Here is a 19,696-nt window from a genome sequence, read left to right as displayed (position 1 = left end):
TTTACCTTTAAAGCTGGTTTTAAATTGCTTGTTACTTGGCCATTCACACATACTGTGCAACACTACCTCCAGTTCAGCAGGGCTAATTATCCTCTAGAGCGCTGTCACTTTGACATTGTCAGGACTTAAATTTCCAGTATCTTGTCAAAAGGCCAAAACCATATATAGCTATGCTACGTGGGAGATGCTAGTCACTCTTTTTTTTAATGAAACATGCAGTTGGCCAGTGTTTCCCTTTCCAATGTCCAGATAAACATTTTGTGAGGTAACGTATCATGACTATAAAATCATCATATTGTCACCCCTAACCCATTAACTATGTGTGTGTGCAGCTGAGCAGCTCCACCGATTCCAGTCAGGAGCAGCAGGAGATGGCTCAGGTGCTGAGGGAGGCTTTTGAGACTGTGCGGACTGAGCTGAATTCACTGACTTGCAGCTCCAACAGTGGCTCTCTATGTGTGCTGGGAAACAGGGCCGTAGGCATGGGGGAGGACAGAACACTGGCTCTGCTGGAGCAGTATTCCCAGCTTCTCCTCAGGGCTGTGGAAAAGAGAATGGACAGTAAAGTCTGACACAGTCTTCTTTCATTTCTTTTCTTTCTTTTTTGTCGGAGCACTGAGGCTGAGGCCGGATCCCAGGTCGTGAAACTGCACACTTGCAGATTCTTTTAACATGATTTTTTTTATCAGAAATTCCATAAGCGTGGACAATAAGGACTGTTGTTTTCTTCCTTTTTTAAGAGTGAAGTTCTTCTTCCCTTCAGACTTGTGCTCAGATTTTGTGATGTTCACATGCTGCAGCATGTACGTTTCCTTACACACTGATGATGATGATGGCCAAGCTCAGACTGTCTGGACCACACAGAATTTGGCTTGACCAGACTGCACTACAGACTTTAACCTCACCACCCTACCTCCCTTTTTTAGCGTGCTCCTGAGGCACCCATGCACTCTCCACTCCGCCACTTCACCTCATTGCCAAATACTGTGCCCTTTTACTTAACAGTGTATCTGGATGTTTTTGCACAGGAGCAAAGACAAGACTGTAGGAAAACTTGCATGTCTTAAAGGTGGAGAGATTGGAGCTTTTCTTGCTTGTTACAGCTTTTAATTGATTAACGGAATTCAGCAGAATTTGGCCCCCGCCTTGAAGATGGACTTTTTTTTTTTTTTTTTGGCTGAGTAGATCCTTAAAAAATGAACTGAACGCTCCCTCAGCGGGACTAGGTTTCTTTACTTTTCTTAAAAGCCAGATTTTGTCTCATTTATATCCAATAATGGGGTTGTTTTTATAATGTATGTTGTATGACTGTATTTATTCTCATGTGATGGGTCAATACCTGGGGGTTACTGGACCCCAATATAGTGTTGTACAGTGAATGTGTGTGTGTGTGTGTGTGTGTGTGTGTGTGTGTGTGTGTGCTCTGATACTGGATCTAGTGTCAGTATGGTGCCAGAGGAGTGTCACCTAGAAAGGCATCTGGTTTAGGGAGGGAAACAAATAAATATACTAAGGAGTTTCTAAAAATGACAGCATCCAAATCTCACGCAGAAATTATGAAGGACCGTTTTGTACACGTCTGAGACTTTTTTGTACTTTAAATTGACATGGAAAATGTCTGAAGAATGTGGGTGCCTTAATTTGTAAACCAGCAATTTCTTGTTAAGGGGTTAATTTTATTTATAACTCAAAGATGTTGTTCTGAATGCTGTTTGGATGCTGTCTTCCTCAATACAATGCATTCCAGACTGAAGATTTAGACTCAACTGCCATAGAAACAGAACAGTTCAACGTCCGGGTGACACAGGTAGGGCCGTCACACCTTCCTTGTAGGTTATCACAAGGCCGATGTCTCATTTAAAAGGACCTTCAAAACACCAATCTCCAAATGACCACTGAGGTTCTGCCCCAGTTTCTCAGGTTTAGATTGAGCCTAGACTGTAGGGCATTTCACATATTTTACACTCAAATCTGTCTAACCAAATCCCTGAATGAACCCCAGTTTAAGACATTATGTCTAGGTTGAGATGTTTCTCCAGTCACGGGCACAAACTTCCTCTTTTTTTCTTAATGGTAAGGCTAATAGTAATGTACAGAAAAGCACTTTCATTCTAGGAGAGTAGTCATTAAGGTGATAGCATTGTGATACTGTAGAAATACTGTATTTCTCTTGGACCTATATGTACTGTATAGTGTTCAAACTTTCTCATATTGTTACAGAATATGGTGCTTGTGCTCGGTGCAGACCCTTTTCTCGATGCCCAAAACAAAGCATTAATCTGATCCCTACAATTCCACAACAGAACAGAATCAAGATCCTCTCACAGTAGAGGAAAAAACCTTCAACATCTACCTAATCTCAGTCAATGAGAGTAATGAGCAAATAGATTATTCAGGTATGGATGATTTTGATCTCAGTATGCCATCACTGTTCTTGTTTGTCAGCCACAGCACAAAAAGTGCAGGTAACTTTAACACACACCGATATGCATGAGACCAACAATAGCAAATAAATGAGCAGAAAGGTGTTGATTTAAATCAATCAAGTAAGCATATTTATCACTTAGCTAACCTGAGCGTGAACTGAAGACGTAGGATTGTATCTGAAAGGTTGGGTTGAAGAGGTAGGAGTTACTTTACTGCTAGCATGAATATACTCCGTATGCATGCAGAGCGATGGACTTTAGGGCTGATTTGTTCGCTGAACTAGAATGCATGGTTGTACATTTGACTTGCCTCATGAACAATCATTTAATGCTTTGCCATTCAGTGCTACCTCCGTGGCTACCTGGCTCTGTTCTCATCTCCTGTATGGGCAACAAATCATGTAGGCTATTATTAGCATTACAAGTAGACCAGAGGGTTTAAGACTGTTTCTCATTGGCTTGTTTGCCGAACTCATGGCTTGTTTGTTTTGCACCGCTCTTTTTATCTTTAGTGTCCTATGGAAATTAAAAAACTCAGACCTACGTGAATAAAACTGTATTTATTATACAGCAAATCTTGTTATTTATTGCACAACAGCATACATTTGACATCAAGATGGTAGTACAATCTAACAGCTAGTTATTTTGTTTTTGTTAAGAATGAATCACAGCTGGTTTAAATCGGTCATTCAAAAACAATTGCAGAATTTTGAAGAAACTTTTTTTTTTTTTATGGTGGACATGAGAACCAAGGTAACTCCACCATAAATATACATTTCTATCCAAAATATTGTCAAAATGATTGTAAATTAATGACTTTGGGATCAGGATGCATGTTTTCAGATAAATTTGTGTAATAACTTTCTTAAAAAAGCACATGTTTGGTTCCTATCAGCACTACTGTAAACAACTGCCCAACTGACTTTAGTGCGAGTGTGGCAGTGTTGAAACATTGGTGGAATCCCCCTGTAATTGGAGTCTGGGGAGTTTGAGAGATAACACCTTCTGTCCAAAGGAATCATCACACCAGGTGCTTATTGTGTCCACTGGCATATATAGGGGCAAGCCTGGGTAATACTAGATGCTCATTCCGACATTACTTCACTGCTGCTAAAACAAGACTGTAAAGATCCTTAAAGCTTTAATGTTAATGATTAGACACTGTCATACTGATCCCACAGCTTCAGTCAGAGATTCCACAAGTTGGAAGTAGTTGTACTTGATATCATAATCCATATCGTACCAGAAATTCACTGCAGAGAGAAAAACAAAAATAAATACTGTTTATTTAAGAAAGCATACAGGCTTGCAGTATTATAAATGGTTTACCACAACAATAAATGGAGCATGAGTAATTTCACTACTGAAGTTGACTTGGCTTTGGTAAGTTATATATATTATAACTGTATATGTGTGTGTGTGTAATATATATATATATAATAAAAAATAGAGGAAAAATCTAGTTACAGTACCTGCTACGCATCCATGCGACTGGCGGACATGGTGGAACCAGAGAGAGGGGAGGTAAAGCATCTCTCCTGCTTTCACTGTGCAGTACAGTGGCCGGGCCAGCCTGTAGGATGGATAGCATTCCAAGTCTGGATTTAGGGGGTCTAGGGGGATCCAAGGCACCTAAAGAGAGACCAAATGTTACCGGTTTAATGAAACTTGCTGTGGTAAATTCTGAGTTGGACATATGTTATTATATTACATTATATGTGCTATTTTGTATATAAACAGCTTTCACTTCCCTAAACACTTAAGAAAATGTCAGTAGTTGTCAAACTCACTTTTTCTGAATCCTCTTCATCCACTATTTCAAAGCTGCCATCTTGTTTCTGTTTGTACGTAGCTGGCTGGTAAAGCTCTACACAAAGTCAGACAAAAAATCATACTAATGCTCAATCTTAATTACCAGGGGTTGTGAGGTACAACTATTGTATTTATCAGTTGTTTTGATGTTGAAGACGCTCCCCAATGGGTTTTTGGCCCTACTATTTTTATATATTATTATTTTCCCTTTTGCCCTGCAGGTATCTCTCCACCATGCATCACTTTTTAATATGTTACATGTCAGGGCCAACCCTTATTTTCCTTTTACCACCACTGTGAACAATTCTGACTTGCCAAGTTTCTCTAAAATTGGTAATTTCACACCAAACCCCATGCTACTGCCACATTTTACTGGATAAAAATCTCACTCAAACAGAAACAGAAAAAAAAATAAAAATAAAAATAAATATATATATATATAATTTCCCAGGGTGATCATGTTTCTGACCAAAACCACTTTAAACAGAAATCACGTCATACTTACAAGCTCCAAAATTGTAAGTATGAATATTCGAGGTGGACTTGAAGGCATCATTAGTGGGGTTTTTTTTCTCTATTGGATATGCAACATATGATATAACTGACAACACTGCAGGGGTTAATGAGACTGACTTTACACCACTCTCAAATTGAGATAAAAAAAATGTATTAATAAAAAAAATTATTCTTGCCATATGGTATAAATGGTCGGTCAGTTGGAGGGATGAGAATAAACCTTTTCTCTCCAGAGATGACACAGTACAGGTTCTCATAGTGGTCCTTGTGCACTGCAAAGTAAATTGACAAAATTCCATCAATCAGGGAAAAGATCTGCATGTTCATTTCTCTGAAGTTCATATCCGAGCTGAGTCTGCCATGAACGACTGAATGCAGACTTACTTGAAGTGACTGCACTTTCTTCTCCTAACCAAAAATTTACAGCATCAGGCAGCTTTCCTGAAAAAAGAAGAATATATTAAAATTATATATCATACAGAAAAACATACAGAAAACCTGTACATTTGTAAATTGCATTGTGCCGTGGATAGACAGTTTTTAAATATCCATGCTAAAACTGAAAATACATTTACAGAAGATTCCTGTACTATCCCACTTTTAATATGGATAAGCATGGAAAATACCACGTCATCCCAAGTTAGCACTGATCATCCACTCAAAATAGCTGCCCCACCATTCATGTTTTGTGTGTAGTGACTATGGTAAGTTGCACCAGGTTCTGAACCATTCTGTGCCAAACAAGTAAAGATCTGGATGTATTTTGAGACTGTTTTTGACATGTATTTTTCAAGACTGGTGACATTCTCAGTCTATTTTATTCGCCCAGCAGCTCTCCTTTTAAATTACAGGAGAAGGCTGCAGATATCAGACCTATCTGCAGCTGAGGTAAGAAGGCTAGATTTCAGATATCTCTTTCCATATGCAAGAAACTCCAAGAGAAATCAATTGACTTTCAGCATGAGAAGCATATGCAAATAACTGTGTGTAAGCTTGCTCTGGATCAGTATTTTTAGACCCAAATGTGTGATGTGACTTACCGAGTGCCTCACTCATCCATGGGATGTGAGTTTGTACATCTCCTGTGAGCTCCGGTAGCTCCTCAGTTAGGTTGGAGCACTGCTTCTGCACATAAAACACGCCACTACTCTTCACTTTGCCCTCTATTATATCTAGCAGTGCGGAGAAGGTCATCTGGCGCTCTTCGGGCATCACAAAACGATCTCCATTTACAGCATCTGCATAACCATTTGGAGTCACGGCCACACTGATGACCTTGGAGCCAACAGCATCTCTGAAAGAACAAAAAACATGCACTCAAATGAAACGCTGTAGGAAACAGTACTCGATCATAGCCAGTTTACACAAACTCTCACCTGAGGTACGCAGGGCTCCATTTAGACAAAGCTGGCCAGTCACTGAAGGCGTTGCGAATGATGCAGGGCTTATTAGGACCAATCCAGTCACGATAGAATTGGAGTGGAGAGAGGGGCTCATCCAGGTATGGGACAGTCTCATTCAAATAAAGCTCTATGAAAAACAACACACAAGCACTTTACCATGAAGACCTGCACACCTACTCATTTACACAATTATCTATTCAGTCAATCATGTGGCAGCTGTGCAGTGCCGATACAGGCCAGCAGCTTCAGGTAATGCTGACATCAACCATCAGAATGGAGAGAAAACATGGCATGACTGTTGGGCCTTGTTGGTCTACAGAGAATGTCCAGACTGACTGAAGTGGACAGAAAGGCTATGGTAAATCAGATAACCACTCTCTTCATGCAACTGTGGTGAGCAGAAAAGCATCTCAGAATGCAATCATACAACCTCTAGGCTGAGCACATTGGGTTCCACCTTTGCAACTCTGTCAATAGAGAGCTAAGGCTGCAGTGGGCACAGACTCACCAAAACGTAGCCTGGTCCTGAACTCTTCTAAGGCACACACGTTTGGTGACAGCATGAATAAGCCACACTGCCTATCAAGCGATGGAGTGGGTTGAGCGTGGGTTGTGGACCACACCATCACCAGATATAAATCTCATTAAGAATGATCCTTACAGGACTGTGTTGGGAAAGCACACATCCAACCACAATGGAAGGTCTGTGGACAGCGGTGAAGTGTGGGAAGCAGACCATTAAGATCATAAATGTTATAATAAAATAAAGCTACAGTCAAAAGCTACAGTCTGCATAAGCTGCATAACATCATATAAAAAGACTGACAATAGTTTTGGTCTGCGGTTCTTAAAAACATTTTTAACAGATTTCACCAGAAGTTAATAATCCGAATGAATAACATTTCAGGGTATTAATAATGCACTCTATGTAGCCAAGACAGGAGTAAAAATGAATGAATGAATGAATGAATGAACAGAATCTGGCTCTGGTAGATATGTCATGGAAGATGAGAATAGTGTGAATTTTCCTTTTAAATCAAGCAGCAAAAAAGCAATAAAAAAATAATAAATAGATAATAATAAAAAAGTACACTACATCTGACATTGCACATCCTACAATGTGACTATTGTGAATATCATCACTGTCCAATGAAAAACATGCATGTCCAAACTGGGGACTTTCCAGGAGATTTATTTATTTAGGAATTTAGAGCATTTCTATTGGTCTGTTCATCCAGAGGTACTCACACAGTGTACAGAAGCAACTACAGGGTTCAGACCATGGAGAAATCGAGACACATGGTTTTCACTGGACAGAAGTGATATGTGCATTGTTATAACGATGCTGAGACGGTATATTGTTCAGCATTTCAGCTAATGAACAGACTAATGTTATAAAATTAGATATTAGCCAAACTAAACTATGAGCCGGAAATGGAACAACAAGCAGAAACCCCAGACCACAGGTCATATGTTAAGATTCTGACAGAAGAGAGGAAAATCAGAACCCTGAGCTCTATTAACACCAGTAAAAACAACAGATTTAACCCTCTAGTGCTGAAATCTGAACAGCATTGAGCAGCAGATGGTCCAGGTCACTCACCACGGGCTTCTTCAGGGAAACTTCTCAAACAGCTCCTCACTGCTTCCATGTCCTGTACTATCCTGTCATGATGGTGAGGGCAGGGAATCTCATGACATGTTAAAAAGCGCTCATTAAAGACTATAAAACATACAGCTAGACTAAACAAGCAATATACTCGAGTACGAGCTGACAGCTGTTTTATCAGTGCCAGTCCACATCACACACAGCCCACCCTGCTCAGTCACCACCGGCCAAAACAAGCGAGCAGCGCCATGCTCTTCCGTTCTCACACAGGAGAGCAGCTGAAGCGCGGCTGGTTTTCTTACCTATGAAGATGATGTCTCCCTCTGCTGGGTGGAGACTGTTATCGTTGATGTTTCTGGATATACAAGTACAAGTGAACGTAGTTTGCTTATTAGGGTTATCTACGGTTTAGAAAGTCAGCAAACGACACTGATGCTAACAAGCTAGCCAGCACACACTGGCACGCACTCATCTCACTTAGACGCCAATCAGAGAGTCTGCGCAGCTGATGGAGGCCTCTCTCATGTAGACTCTACTTCAGCTTGGTAGCGCGTATTATCTTGTCTTTTTAGGCCATTTCACAGTATTTTGATGGACCTTATGAAATATGGACGACGAGGCATCGCTTGAGAGTTACTTTGACCAGTCCATTGCTGTAAGTTCTCATCCTAAACTGACTTATTTTCCACGCAGTCCGTTGTGTGACCAAGCACCCATGAGAAATGTTGGCAGCATGTAAGGTGATGAGCGGATTTCCCCTCCATGCATGTCTGTAACCCTCTGCATGCATGCTCCATCTCCAGGGTTCATCTGGGTACATTTTTGAAGGAGACTTGGGCTTGCAGGGCCCTCCACAGCTTCAGGATCCCTCCTTCTTGGCCTCCTCCATCTCTTCCCAGCAGAAAGACCTCTCTGAGGACCTGGACCTGAGCTTCCTGCCTGATGAACTCAGTGCCCAGGAGGAGCCACCAGAGCATGTGGGTGTCAGTTCAAATGAGGACAGTGGCATATACCCAGACTGTCCACCCTCACAGTTAACAGATGCAGACACAGACCCCAGTAGGACCCAGCCAGTGGCCTCCCCCTTCTGCTCCCTCCCAATGACACCTATGACCCCTATGACCCCTGTTGCCCCAGTGACAGAAAGTTCAGGAATCATCCCGCAGTTACAGTAAGTCATATTGCATTAATTACAAGAGGATGTGCAGGGGTCTAACTGGCCTAAAAACCAAGACCGTGCAAAGGGACAGTCTTTAGTTCAGGTGTAGCCCAGATATATTGTCTATAAAGACTATACTGTAAAAAAAACACAATAATTTTGACCACCAATGGATGGTGTGGTTGGTTCAAGTTCCAGATTTATCAGAGATCTGGCGCTGGAGAATGAAGCTTATCTGTGTAGATTTTCAGCAATTGGACGTTTTGAAGCCACCAGTTGACCTCCATTTATAGTTACTGCTGTAGTGATCCTGCCATACCCCACAACATTCTGTAGCTTATAACATAAAATCACGCTGATAAGAACAGAATTCTAGTAGACTGATAGGAGCAGAGTTTATGTACATCTATAATTCTGTGTTTGGTTACTTACAGGAATATTGTGTCCACAGTAAACCTGGCTTGTCCTTTAGACTTAAAGTCAATTGCTCTTCAGGCTCGAAATGCTGAGTACAATCCAAAGGTAAGTGACCCTTCACTTTAGTGGCAGCACCTGTACTGTGTTCCACTGCAGTTCTACAGGTTACTCAATGCTTAAAGCAACACCATGGAAAATGAGCATTTCTTACCGTTGGGAAGTATACTTTGTGCTTTGAGCAAATAAAGGACACATTTTCTCCAAGCTGAGAGATACAAAACCATCACTGAAAGAAGGCAGAGTAATATTATAGGATTTTACACAAATATGATTATGCAGCGTTATGCAGTTCTCGTGAGTGTTGTCCTGCTTGCTTCTTCAAAGTCACATAGTGTAGTTATCAACGTGCTGAGCCTGGAGTAGCCACGCCAGTGACACAGTTCCCACTATTACTGGTCAGTGAAGCATCACAGCTATTTTAAGGTTAACAAACAACATAGTGTACTTTTGTGACCCTATGCTTTGCTTTTCCAAGTTATTTTTATTGTAACAATAGTTAAGGATCGGTGCATATTGGATCTTGGTGTTTCTATGGAATCTGTGATGTTTGTTGAAAATGCAGAACTGAGACGTCATGATTTAATTTTCAGTTAGAACAGATAGGAGACATCATAGGAGCAGATTAGATGCATGGATTGGGAAAAGTTTCCAGAAATAGAGTTTAACAAATGACAGCACAAAATGGAAGTCTTAGCAACCATGCAAGACCTGATGGACCACCAAAACTGCTCACATGAGGCTTTCATCTTTGAGAGAGATGAGTTAGAGAAAGTCAAGCCTGATGTTATATTTAGTTGTTGAGGCTTTTGAGTAGTTTTTTGTTAAATATGTTTTCTTGGCATTTTTTTGTCCTGATGCTATAAATAAGTTGTATAACTTGTATTTAATGGCTGTTTTGACTGGAAATTAAATTAATGAAGGGTAGTCTTGGACTTCAGCACAAGTATACACAAATATTTAGAGTAGTGTATATAAATGGTTGCTACTACTAAAACATAATTTTCTGAATTTGCAAGTGCTACTGTGTCCAAAGTGTGCTCTTTTGTAGCGTTTTGCTGCTGTTATTATGCGGATCCGTGAGCCCAGAACCACTGCCCTCATCTTCAGCTCTGGAAAGATGGTCTGCACCGGCGCAAAAAGGTTCAAATAGTTCATTTACATTTTCAAGCATTTACCAAAAGTATCATCACTTTAACAAAACCTTGGATCTCTGAAATGATAACAGACAAAGATTTTAGTCCGGGTCTTGTGTGAACCACACGGAAACTAGCAGCCGGGTTTTAATTTGCAGCACTGCAGTCATACCAGAAAAACATCCACCAAGTTGTGGGTTGAAGTGGACAGGTAATATCTCTCACTGGGAGAAGCAGAGTTCAGGCAGATAGATCACTGGCTGCTTGTGTAAGCAGGCAGGAATAAATATACTGCAAAAAAAAAAACGTATAATCCAACCGCTGGACCCTTAAACCGGCCATAATCAATCATGTTATGTTAATTATTTAATATGTCTATTGCCTCAGAATGGCTGCATCTAAAACACTTCTGCATCTCAGCTCAGGCATCTGCAATAATTAAAGCTATTCTACTGGTGACTAGTTTTGAAACACTGTGTAGTGTGGTATTGGGTGGTTTGGGACACAGCCCCACCTAACTAACACATCACACAGAAGAAGTTAAAGCACAGAAAAGGTCGAGGCCCACCCGCTGTTTGTTTTTTTTGGTTCTTTTGGTTTGAAAGACAGTGTTCACACCTACTCTAACAAACTACTGTATCAATCGCACCATGATTTTCCTTATTTCATTCTAACCAGAGGTGATGGGGACTGGTTTGAGAGCCACTGAGTGTCTATTTTATAATCTCTTATTCCACACAGCGAAGAGCAGTCTCGTCTTGCTGCAAGGAAATATGCCCGAGTGGTGCAGAAGCTCGGCTTTCCAGCCAAGTTTCTGGACTTTAAGATCCAGAACATGGTTGGCAGCTGTGACGTGTGTTTCCCCATACGGCTGGAGGGCCTTGTTTTGACTCACCAGCAGTTCAGCAGGTTTGCTCAAGCAGCTGCTCTGATCTTTTAGTGACGTAAAGGTTCATCTTTATGCAACATCTGTTGTTTATCATTTTATTCCTCAAGCTATGAGCCAGAGTTGTTTCCTGGTTTGATTTACCGCATGGTGAAGCCACGTATTGTCTTGCTGATCTTTGTGTCTGGAAAAGTCGTTCTTACAGGTAGGAAGGAGTGAGATCATCAATTATAAATAAATCCCATTTGCCCACATTTCCTTTTACCCTTTTGTCTATAAGAGAATTGAACTATGCTATGTACGCATTTTGATGCATACCAGAGGTGAATGATTTTTAATTGTCCTGCCTCCTCTTTTTTTAATGCAGGTGCGAAAGATCGCTCTGAAATCTATGAAGCTTTTGAGAATATCTACCCAATTCTGAAAGGATTCAGGAAACAGTGAAAAGAAAAGTGCACTTTCTACTTTTTCAGCAAGTACCATGTCAAAAAAAGTAATACTCGAAAGTTTAAAAAGAGACAATTTAATCAAACCTTTTTGTTGTTTGTATGTGTTTGTCAGTATTATTGTCATTTGAGTGCAGCAAGGAAATTATTGTGGAGCTGTTTTTGTTAACATGTTTTTCTATAAGACGGAACTATAAAGTTGCTAATCTGCCACTGAGTCTTGCTTATTATTTTAAACACTAAAAAATATATAATGGTGTGTAATATAATGGTGCAACCAAATATAATCACACATTCACAGCTAAAAATATTGGCATCCATGCATGCCTTTCCATTGCACTTGAACAACAAAAAAAACTTCCACATAGAACTCCAGAAAGGGACTGGACAAAATTGTTTGCACCTTTTCAAAACGGTGAGAAATAACTGGATTTCAATCGTGATGCTTCTTAAATTTGTATTTGTGGCACCAGTTTCAGGTGCTAGCAATAAAGAAATCACATGTTCAACCAGTTTAAATGGAAAAAAGTTGATTCAACTTTGTCCAGTTTATTTCTGGAGTTCTGTGTCAGATTTGACTTTTTTCTGTTGTTTTTATTTATTGGTTCTAATGCAAAATAAACAAATGTGAATATAAAAGTATTTGTCTAAAAAGAAGTGATCTGGGTGAAGCGATGCATTTCCTTAAAGAAGTGCAGAAGGGGGGGCACTTTGACCATATTTAAATATTGGAGGGGGCGTGTCCCCATTATATATTGTGACTGCGGCCTTCGGAGGGTCCAATTCTATTGGCAATACTTCACTACCGGGACTAAACACGCTGTGTTGTGCATTTGCAGATCCGTGTCCGTTTATTAGAAGATATGTGCACAAACATTTAGACATGTAGCTTAAGGACGGAATAAGTTAATGACTGTCAAATAGGAGTGCTATTAGCCCTTAGCTATTTTCCAATTGGACAGGCTTGACCTAAAGCTTAAATTATCTGGCTGAACTGAGAAACCCTGCTTTGCAAATTCATGAATACCCTTGGTTTTGAGGACTACCTCACATGAGTGGGCCTGGGTCATGCTGATCTCTCTGAGATCGTATTTTGCTGTTTTTCCATGCTGCGGTGTGTTTCGTCTGCCCTAGTTGGTGGGCAGCACACACGCGCGCGTACACACGGAGCAGCTCTGCTTACAGACACGTGATAGATAAACATAAACAACATCCGTCACGTGGTACAGAGAACCCCGGCCAAACAGCACCATCACAGGCGGTCGGTAGGAGAAGAGAGGGAGGGGGACTTCACCCTAAAGACACAACATTTAGAGCTAAAATGTTAGCAGAGACGACGTGAAGCGGCACTGGTATCATCAGGAACGCCTCTTACAGACAGCGCTGTGTTATTATGGCGTGTCCCCCGGAAAGTGAAGTCCGGGTTGTGGGCTCCAGAGAAGCCGCTGGGAGAGCGTCGGGGGCCCGGCTTCCTATCCGACAGTCTCCCACAGCCATCGCAGCCTCCCCGGGATCCGTGATGGTGGAGTCGGTGGACGATGCGGAGGGACTGTACGTTGCGGTGGAGAGATGCCCTCTCTGTAACACGGCGAGACGCAGGCTGACTTGTGCTCGTTGCATTCAGGCGGGTGACTTCGTTTGTTTCGATGGTAAAGACCCGGAGAGGTGCGTTGATTTTTGCCCTGCCAGTACACATACATTCAACACATAATTTAACACATTTTACAATCACTTCACCCAACAACAAGACAAAATCAAAGTGTCTCTTGTTGACCTAGATAGGGGTCTGAATCTCCATATTCAAGTGGCAGAGGGGGACGAGTCCAGGTCCAGGCAATGAAAGTCCGCCCCAGCATTTTATTCCAACTGCATAGGCAGAGCTACCGCGGCTCGGCTGCAGCAGCGCTGTCCAAGCAGTTGGAACAAAATCCTGGGGCGGACTTTCACTGCCTGGACCTGGACTCGTCTGCCTAGCTGCCGTTTACATTATCACGTTCTTTATGTAAACACTGCTGTTTGCTAGCTCATGCTTGCTAACAACCGAGCTAAATAGCAAAGCAGTCCATAGCTGCTTGGCCTGACAAAATGTGTATTTACTTACATGCGATAACCGCGTCTGTAGGTTAACCAGTGTACGTGTTTACACCCTAAAACGGAACTTTGTAGCCTGTCTTAGCTAAGTGGCTAACTGTTAGCTAGCTTGTCCACAACATTAGCCTAGTCACTGCTAGCTAGCGGTAGCTAGGCTAGCTTAGACACAAAGTTGAAAGAGCCACCCAGGTGTGGCCTAAAGTAAATAAAGATAAAGTTGACTGATGGTTAAAAGACTAAGTGTCTATTTTCACCGTGTGTGTCTGATTGTCCTTCACTGCTAGAAATAATAATGGAAAATGTTATAGCTAACTAACGTTAAATTAGGCCATTGCTCAGTACAAGAGAGTGCAAATAGCAGCACTGGGTAAAACATGGTGTACATAGGGGCGAAATGTGGAATTAACAAGAGAGAATGTTGAAATACACTGTATGTCCAAATGTTTGTGGACACACATTTAAATAAATGTATTCAGCTATTTAAGTGACACCCATTGCTGATGTAGGTGTGCAAAAGCACACACACACACGCACACACACACACATCTTGTCTAGTACCTGTAGAGAAGTGTTGCATATAGACTAATACTATAAACATAATACTATAAACATAACCTATTGGCACCTTGCCTAATGCCAGAGATGGGCTAGAGGGGTATAAAGCCTCCAGCATTGAGATGTGGAGTAGTGGAACAGTACTTTGGGGATGAGGCGGGGTGGTGATCAATAGTTTTATTAATATATATTTCTTTTATCGTATAAGAAACAGCAAATGACCAGGTGTCTCAGTACTTTTGTCTATGTAGTGTATGTGTGTACAAATATGCATTCAAATATGTACAATGTGTGCAACAGAATATAGAAATATTATTTGACTTCCTGTAGCATTACACAGAACAAATATATACAGTGTTCAGTATGCAGTGTACAGTATGTTGTGTATTAGCAAGTGAGTCCATTGTATGCAGTATATTGGTGGTAGAGATTCTAGTGTGTTCTATATGTGTGTATAACAGCTTATTTTTATTTGAGCTTTGATGCCTGATAAAACTGATACATTTGTCTTTTCAGATACACAGAAAAATTGGAAAGACTTAAGAAGATGAAAAATGAGAAGGAGAATCTCCAGCAAAGGTGACAAAAAGAGCAACAGTGATGTAATCTTGATATCATAATGCTAATGGCAGATAACTGCTTAATGATAAGTTATAAGCATTGAACAGATGTTTAGAGCTGACCTATATTTGAAACTGATATTTGATGTATTTATTGTACTATTGTATTTATTGACGCTGGCCCACCACACTAAACACTAAAATGACAGCATTTCCATTTATCTCATATGTAAATTTAAAGGTTGTATTTCTTTGTAATGCTAATGTGGGTAGAAAGAATGTTTGATATTTAAGCAACGTTATCAGAAAAAACATTGGCTGATATGAAAAGTATCAGAGACCTGGGTTCAAGGCACCCCTTATTATTAATAGCAGTCATTTCTTACACTTAGTGAACATGCAGTGAACATGTGTTTTCCATCTTAGAGTCATCAAAGCCATGGACAAGAAGGTTCAGGCAGACCAACTTGTAAGTTTGTAGTTTATTCAGTAGACGGTAATTTGGGGATCTTTTGAAGGGAGAGTTTGATGTGTGTCCATGGTCACAGCTAGTTGTGGTGATTTCATTTATGCAGAAGTGGAAAATCATGTCCTGCAAGATGAAAATTGAGCAGCTCAAAGAGGCGATCTGCAGTGGGAATGAAGAAGTGAAAAGCGGTGAGTGTTTAGAGAGTGTGACGCGGACCATCAGTTCTGCCTTGCTTTCATGTTGTTTTAAAAAAAAATTGAAAGCTCCAGACATGTCTTGATATGTTTTAATTGTCTCTTTGTTTAATTGTTTCTTTGAAGGCAAAGATCTGTTGCTCCGCTCCCAGGAAGAAGGCCAGAGGCTGCAGAGGCGGGCCGGTCGGCACCAAGAGAAGAGGGACAAGATAGAACGGCATAATCGGCGCTTGAGTGAGCTGCTAGATAAAAGGACAAAAGAGCTGCAGGGCCGACTGGAGGCTCTGGCGGAGGTGCGAAGGGGTCACATCCTGGAACTTACCACCTACATCTTCTCCACACAGGAGGAGAAGCAGGGCAGCAGGTTAGAAGAACATTGTCGATCTATTGACCAAGCAACTCATGCTTGTGCTGATGTCTTTCATCATTGCTAAATTAAAACAGCGAAGTTACTGGAAAGCATTAGTCACAGACAAAACTCACAAAAGAACTGTTTGGCTACACAAAGCAGTCACGTCTAATGGTTGTCTGATCTTTAAGCAGTTTCATCGCCTATGTTGATGTTAAATACGCTTTGATTGTAAGCTGTGGAGTTAGAGAAATGTTCTAACTGGAGTTTCTTCTCTCAGGGACCCAGCTGATCCTGCGGTGGCAGAGTATGACTTTGCTCTCACATCTAGCACTGTAAGTGAGTTAGCTGAGGCACGACGAACAACCTACATGTCTGGACGCTGGATTTGGGATGACCAGAATGGAGAGACGAGCATCAGTATCACTGGACCTCATGTCACTCTGCCCAGCAATGGAGACTGTTCAGCCTACTACAACTGGGTTGAGGAGAAAAGCACTAATCCAGGCCCAGGTACTGATTTTTCTGCAGAAAGCTTTTCTCTGATCTTTGCAAAGTGTGTAATGTGTAGATTAGAATAAATCATTTCATTAAAAAATGTTGTATGTTTAAAAAATGTTTTTAGACTGGAAAATATATTTTGATTGATACTACATTTCCAGGTTTTGCAATTTCCAAAGCCTTTTTAAAGCAAGAAAGAAAACCATGTTTAAACAGATTTAAAAGCTCATGATGAATAAAGAGAAACCTGGAGTCTTTTCACATTGAGGAAGTGTAATTACTGCAGGTAGTTTGTGAAGTGACTGACCTCTAAAATCTCTGCTCTGTTACCTTTTTCTAGAGCTGGATCATATCAATCCAGCACACACCATTAGTGCAGCTCTCTGCTATGCTACCCAGCTTGTTAACATCCTCTCTCATATTCTGGATGTCAATCTGCCTAAAAAGTTGTGCAACAGGTAACATGCTATGGCTCATGTGTTATCAGCTATCGGTGTGGTAAAGATGCTTTTTATTTATTTATTTATTTAGTCCCCTAAGTTGAATGAATGTTCCATGTGCCTGTGTGCTCTCTTTGCAGTGAGTTCTGTGGTGACAACTTGACCCGATACAGATTTACTCGTGCTGTCAACAAGCTTAACACCAACATCCTGCATCTCTGTTTCTCCCAGGTAATGCCCTCACTAGTAACTAGCACTGATAGGGGAATTCTCAGGTGATGGAAATACCCAGGATACATTTACATATTCAGGAATACTGATATACATAAATATACAAAATTAAAATAAAAATAAATAAATAAAATGTTGCATTTAGTGGATGAAAACACTCAATATGTGGTCCAAAGAGGTGGTCTAAAAGTGAAGGGGGCCATCATTAGGCTCATAATCCGACACATATGACATCATCTGTCAAACATGGTGGAGGCAGTGGTATGGCATGAGTTTGTATGGTTGCCAGTGGAACGGGGTCACTGTTTTTTTATTGATGAGGGGATTGCTTGAAATCCATTGTGGTGGTTTACAGAGACATAATTATAAAAATTGTCACTGTCTAACTGTGTGTGTGTTTAGCGTTTATAGGCAGTAAAATGGGAAGCAATGCATTTATTTTAGTGTAGCAGTTTAGTGTCGCCTAAACATTTCTTATGGTGTCCAGTGAACACATCAAATACTTATTTGTCAAATGTAAATGTCTGCCTGAGGCTGATTATTAGGCAATTATCTGTCACTTATTATTGGTTAACTATATGATTTTAATCATTGTGATTCTCTAATAATAACATTCACTAATTACTATTCTTGAGCTCAGTATTGATTGTTTGCTTCCATTCATCGTCCCTGGCAGCATGTGGACAGTGAGCTTCTCCATCCTCATCACACTCTGAGAAACATCATGTTTCTGGTCTCTCCAGATAACAAGAACCTTGGCAGGTAAAGAACAGACTGGATTTTCCCTTTTAGTTTCCCTTATAAAGCATTTATTTAAAGCGTCATTTAAAGTCATATGAATAAAGCAGGAAAGAAACAGATTGTCCTGTTTTATATTCAAAATTTAGTAAAAAACAGAGAACCAGATATAATTTTGAGCTCCTAAATTATATACTGCTTATTTTACCTGCCCTCTTTTCACAGGACTGGGCCCTTTGAGGTGAGTGCAGATCTAGAAGACTCAATGGAATTTGTGGAGCCAGAGGCAGCAGGTCCTGCAGAGGAGAGTGGAGAAGAGGCAGTGACCGATGAAGAGACGGACTTGGGTACAGACTGGGAAACAGTACCCAGCCCTCGCTTCTGTGATATCCCCTCTCAGCCCATGGATCTGTCTCAGAGTACTGCCATGCAGGCCTCCCAGCCGGTAGGCAATGCTGGTGGCATGATCTCCTCTGCTGCTGCCTCAGTGACCTCCTGGTTCCGTGCCTACACTGGCCAACGCTGAGAATATGCTGGGGGTTCAGACTGCAGTAGCTATGCAAACAGTGTTTCTCCCTCTTTTGTCAGCGCTCATTGGAAAAAGGGATGTTTTCTGTCACCTGACTGCATGTACAAAACAAATGTGTGCCAACAATGAGGGGGAAGGATGCTGATTTCAAAAGCAACCAGTTTCTGATAAGCAAGACAAGGTTTTTCTAATAGAAATAGGACCCTGTGAACTGCTTGCGCTAAGATTTTTGACCTTTTGTAGCTCACAAACACTGTAGATGCTCTCCCTCATGATCCACTGTCTGCAACAATCGTCTCTTCTTTAAAGCTTGATACATTGAGGAGAAAAGAATCTTTTGTGAAGATTGTCATCAGCAAGTCAAGAAAATAATACACTAAGGATGTGACAGTTTGGGTGACTGGCCTGGTTTGCTTTCACACAGACGTTTGTTTTCAATATGGAAGCTTAAACAACTTGCTGGGTGAGATCACCATGGCTGCATCTGTGCACCGCTGCTTGGCTGTGAGATTTCCCTCAGGAGGTTGTACTGGTGGTGGCTCAGTGGGTTCGGGTGCTTAAGCACTGCAGAAATACTTTGTGTAAGGCATTGTTTGTCGGACTCACCTCTGGCATTAGAGATTGATTGTGATGGCAGGCTCCAGCTTGTCAGAATTTTGCTGAAAATGCACCTTCTCACCAGCTATTCAATGACCCTACTGTATAAACACTGCAGTAGCTCGAGAATGAACTATTGCCATTGGTGTATTTTATTTGATTAAATATGAAGCATTTTACTTTATAAAGAAAATAGTGGGGTGCTTTTTGTCATCTTAGCAATCTTGAAACTTTGTTTCAAATACTACTATGGGCTCTGTTGGGAGTAAACTTAATTAAAAAGGACACGTTCATGGTTTTATTTGGTTTCTCATCTCCAAAAAAAAAAAAAAAAAAAAAAAAAAGTACAAACCTAAGTGTATTGGACACTTGTGTAAATGTGTGACAAGCAATATAAGAAAACAAAGGAAAAAAAAATATTAAACTGCAAACCTGCCCAAGACACTTGACTGCTGTGTGAGCATAATTATGGGTCTATTTCTTTCTTAAAAAAAAAAAAAAAAAAAAAAAAAAAAAAGACTAAATAGAAGCCTAAACCTCACCTAAATTATGAAATAACTAGAAAGTCATTTGGA

General features: G+C 40.7%; 4 protein-coding genes across 8 annotated transcripts in view; 3 read left to right on the top strand and 1 right to left on the bottom strand.

The window, feature by feature from the left end:
* mapkbp1 (mitogen-activated protein kinase binding protein 1) overlaps positions 1–3,001 on the top strand; it is a 41,382-nt gene extending 38,381 nt beyond the window's left edge. For all 5 annotated transcript variants that reach the window (XM_072689377.1, XM_072689374.1, XM_072689376.1 and 2 more), the window contains one exon: positions 333–3,001. In XM_072689377.1, the coding sequence (XP_072545478.1) occupies positions 333–572 (240 nt within the window). In that variant the 3' untranslated portion in view covers positions 573–3,001. The remainder of the gene's footprint in view (positions 1–332) is intronic.
* jmjd7 (jumonji domain containing 7) lies at positions 2,972–8,020 on the bottom strand. Its single transcript, XM_072689378.1, has 8 exons — positions 7,761–8,020; positions 6,131–6,284; positions 5,795–6,048; positions 5,139–5,195; positions 4,931–5,026; positions 4,217–4,293; positions 3,899–4,058; positions 2,972–3,679 (listed from the first exon to the last, which is right to left on the bottom strand). Exons 1-8 carry the CDS (start codon positions 7,807–7,809, stop codon positions 3,591–3,593), a joined length of 936 nt encoding a protein of 311 aa, XP_072545479.1. The 5' UTR covers positions 7,810–8,020; the 3' UTR covers positions 2,972–3,590.
* A 353-nt stretch (positions 8,021–8,373) lies between these two features.
* Positions 8,374–11,865, top strand: tbpl2 (TATA box binding protein like 2). Its single transcript, XM_072690380.1, has 7 exons — positions 8,374–8,421; positions 8,570–8,937; positions 9,360–9,447; positions 10,451–10,542; positions 11,277–11,444; positions 11,532–11,626; positions 11,789–11,865. The coding sequence occupies exons 1-7, from the start codon at positions 8,374–8,376 to the stop codon at positions 11,863–11,865; spliced, it is 936 nt and encodes a 311-aa protein (XP_072546481.1).
* Positions 11,866–13,085: 1,220 nt separating this feature from the next.
* atg14 (autophagy related 14) lies at positions 13,086–19,472 on the top strand. Its single transcript, XM_072689372.1, has 10 exons — positions 13,086–13,532; positions 15,030–15,092; positions 15,500–15,542; positions 15,649–15,730; positions 15,863–16,100; positions 16,366–16,598; positions 16,927–17,044; positions 17,167–17,257; positions 17,934–18,019; positions 18,221–19,472. The coding sequence occupies exons 1-10, from the start codon at positions 13,261–13,263 to the stop codon at positions 18,519–18,521; spliced, it is 1,527 nt and encodes a 508-aa protein (XP_072545473.1). The 5' UTR covers positions 13,086–13,260; the 3' UTR covers positions 18,522–19,472.
* The last annotated feature ends 224 nt before the right edge of the window (positions 19,473–19,696 follow it).

The sequence above is a fragment of the Salminus brasiliensis genome, chromosome 10 (assembly GCF_030463535.1).
Source record: "Salminus brasiliensis chromosome 10, fSalBra1.hap2, whole genome shotgun sequence".
NCBI classification, from domain to species: Eukaryota; Metazoa; Chordata; class Actinopteri; order Characiformes; family Bryconidae; genus Salminus; species Salminus brasiliensis.
This window is presented reverse-complemented; position numbering and strand designations above follow the sequence as displayed.

What these genes read in the sequence shown, in the direction of transcription:
- jmjd7 (XM_072689378.1), bottom strand. Translation starts at nt 7,809, where the DNA reads ATGGAAGCAGTGAGGAGCTGTTTGAGAAGTTTCCCTGAAGAAGCCCGT. An exon ending in TTTCCCTGAAGAAGCCCGTG is followed by an intron (nt 6,285 to 7,760) that starts GTGAGTGACCTG and finishes TGTTTTTCATAG; the next exon opens with AGCTTTATTTGAATGAGACT. An exon ending in TGGAGCCCTGCGTACCTCAG is followed by an intron (nt 6,049 to 6,130) that starts GTGAGAGTTTGT and finishes TTGTTCTTTCAG; the next exon opens with AGATGCTGTTGGCTCCAAGG.
- atg14 (XM_072689372.1), top strand. Translation starts at nt 13,261, where the DNA reads ATGGCGTGTCCCCCGGAAAGTGAAGTCCGGGTTGTGGGCTCCAGAGAA. An exon ending in GAATGAAGAAGTGAAAAGCG is followed by an intron (nt 15,731 to 15,862) that starts GTGAGTGTTTAG and finishes GTTTCTTTGAAG; the next exon opens with GCAAAGATCTGTTGCTCCGC. An exon ending in AAGCACTAATCCAGGCCCAG is followed by an intron (nt 16,599 to 16,926) that starts GTACTGATTTTT and finishes ACCTTTTTCTAG; the next exon opens with AGCTGGATCATATCAATCCA.
- tbpl2 (XM_072690380.1), top strand. Translation starts at nt 8,374, where the DNA reads ATGGACGACGAGGCATCGCTTGAGAGTTACTTTGACCAGTCCATTGCT. An exon ending in ATGCTGAGTACAATCCAAAG is followed by an intron (nt 9,448 to 10,450) that starts GTAAGTGACCCT and finishes GCTCTTTTGTAG; the next exon opens with CGTTTTGCTGCTGTTATTAT. An exon ending in ACTCACCAGCAGTTCAGCAG is followed by an intron (nt 11,445 to 11,531) that starts GTTTGCTCAAGC and finishes TTATTCCTCAAG; the next exon opens with CTATGAGCCAGAGTTGTTTC.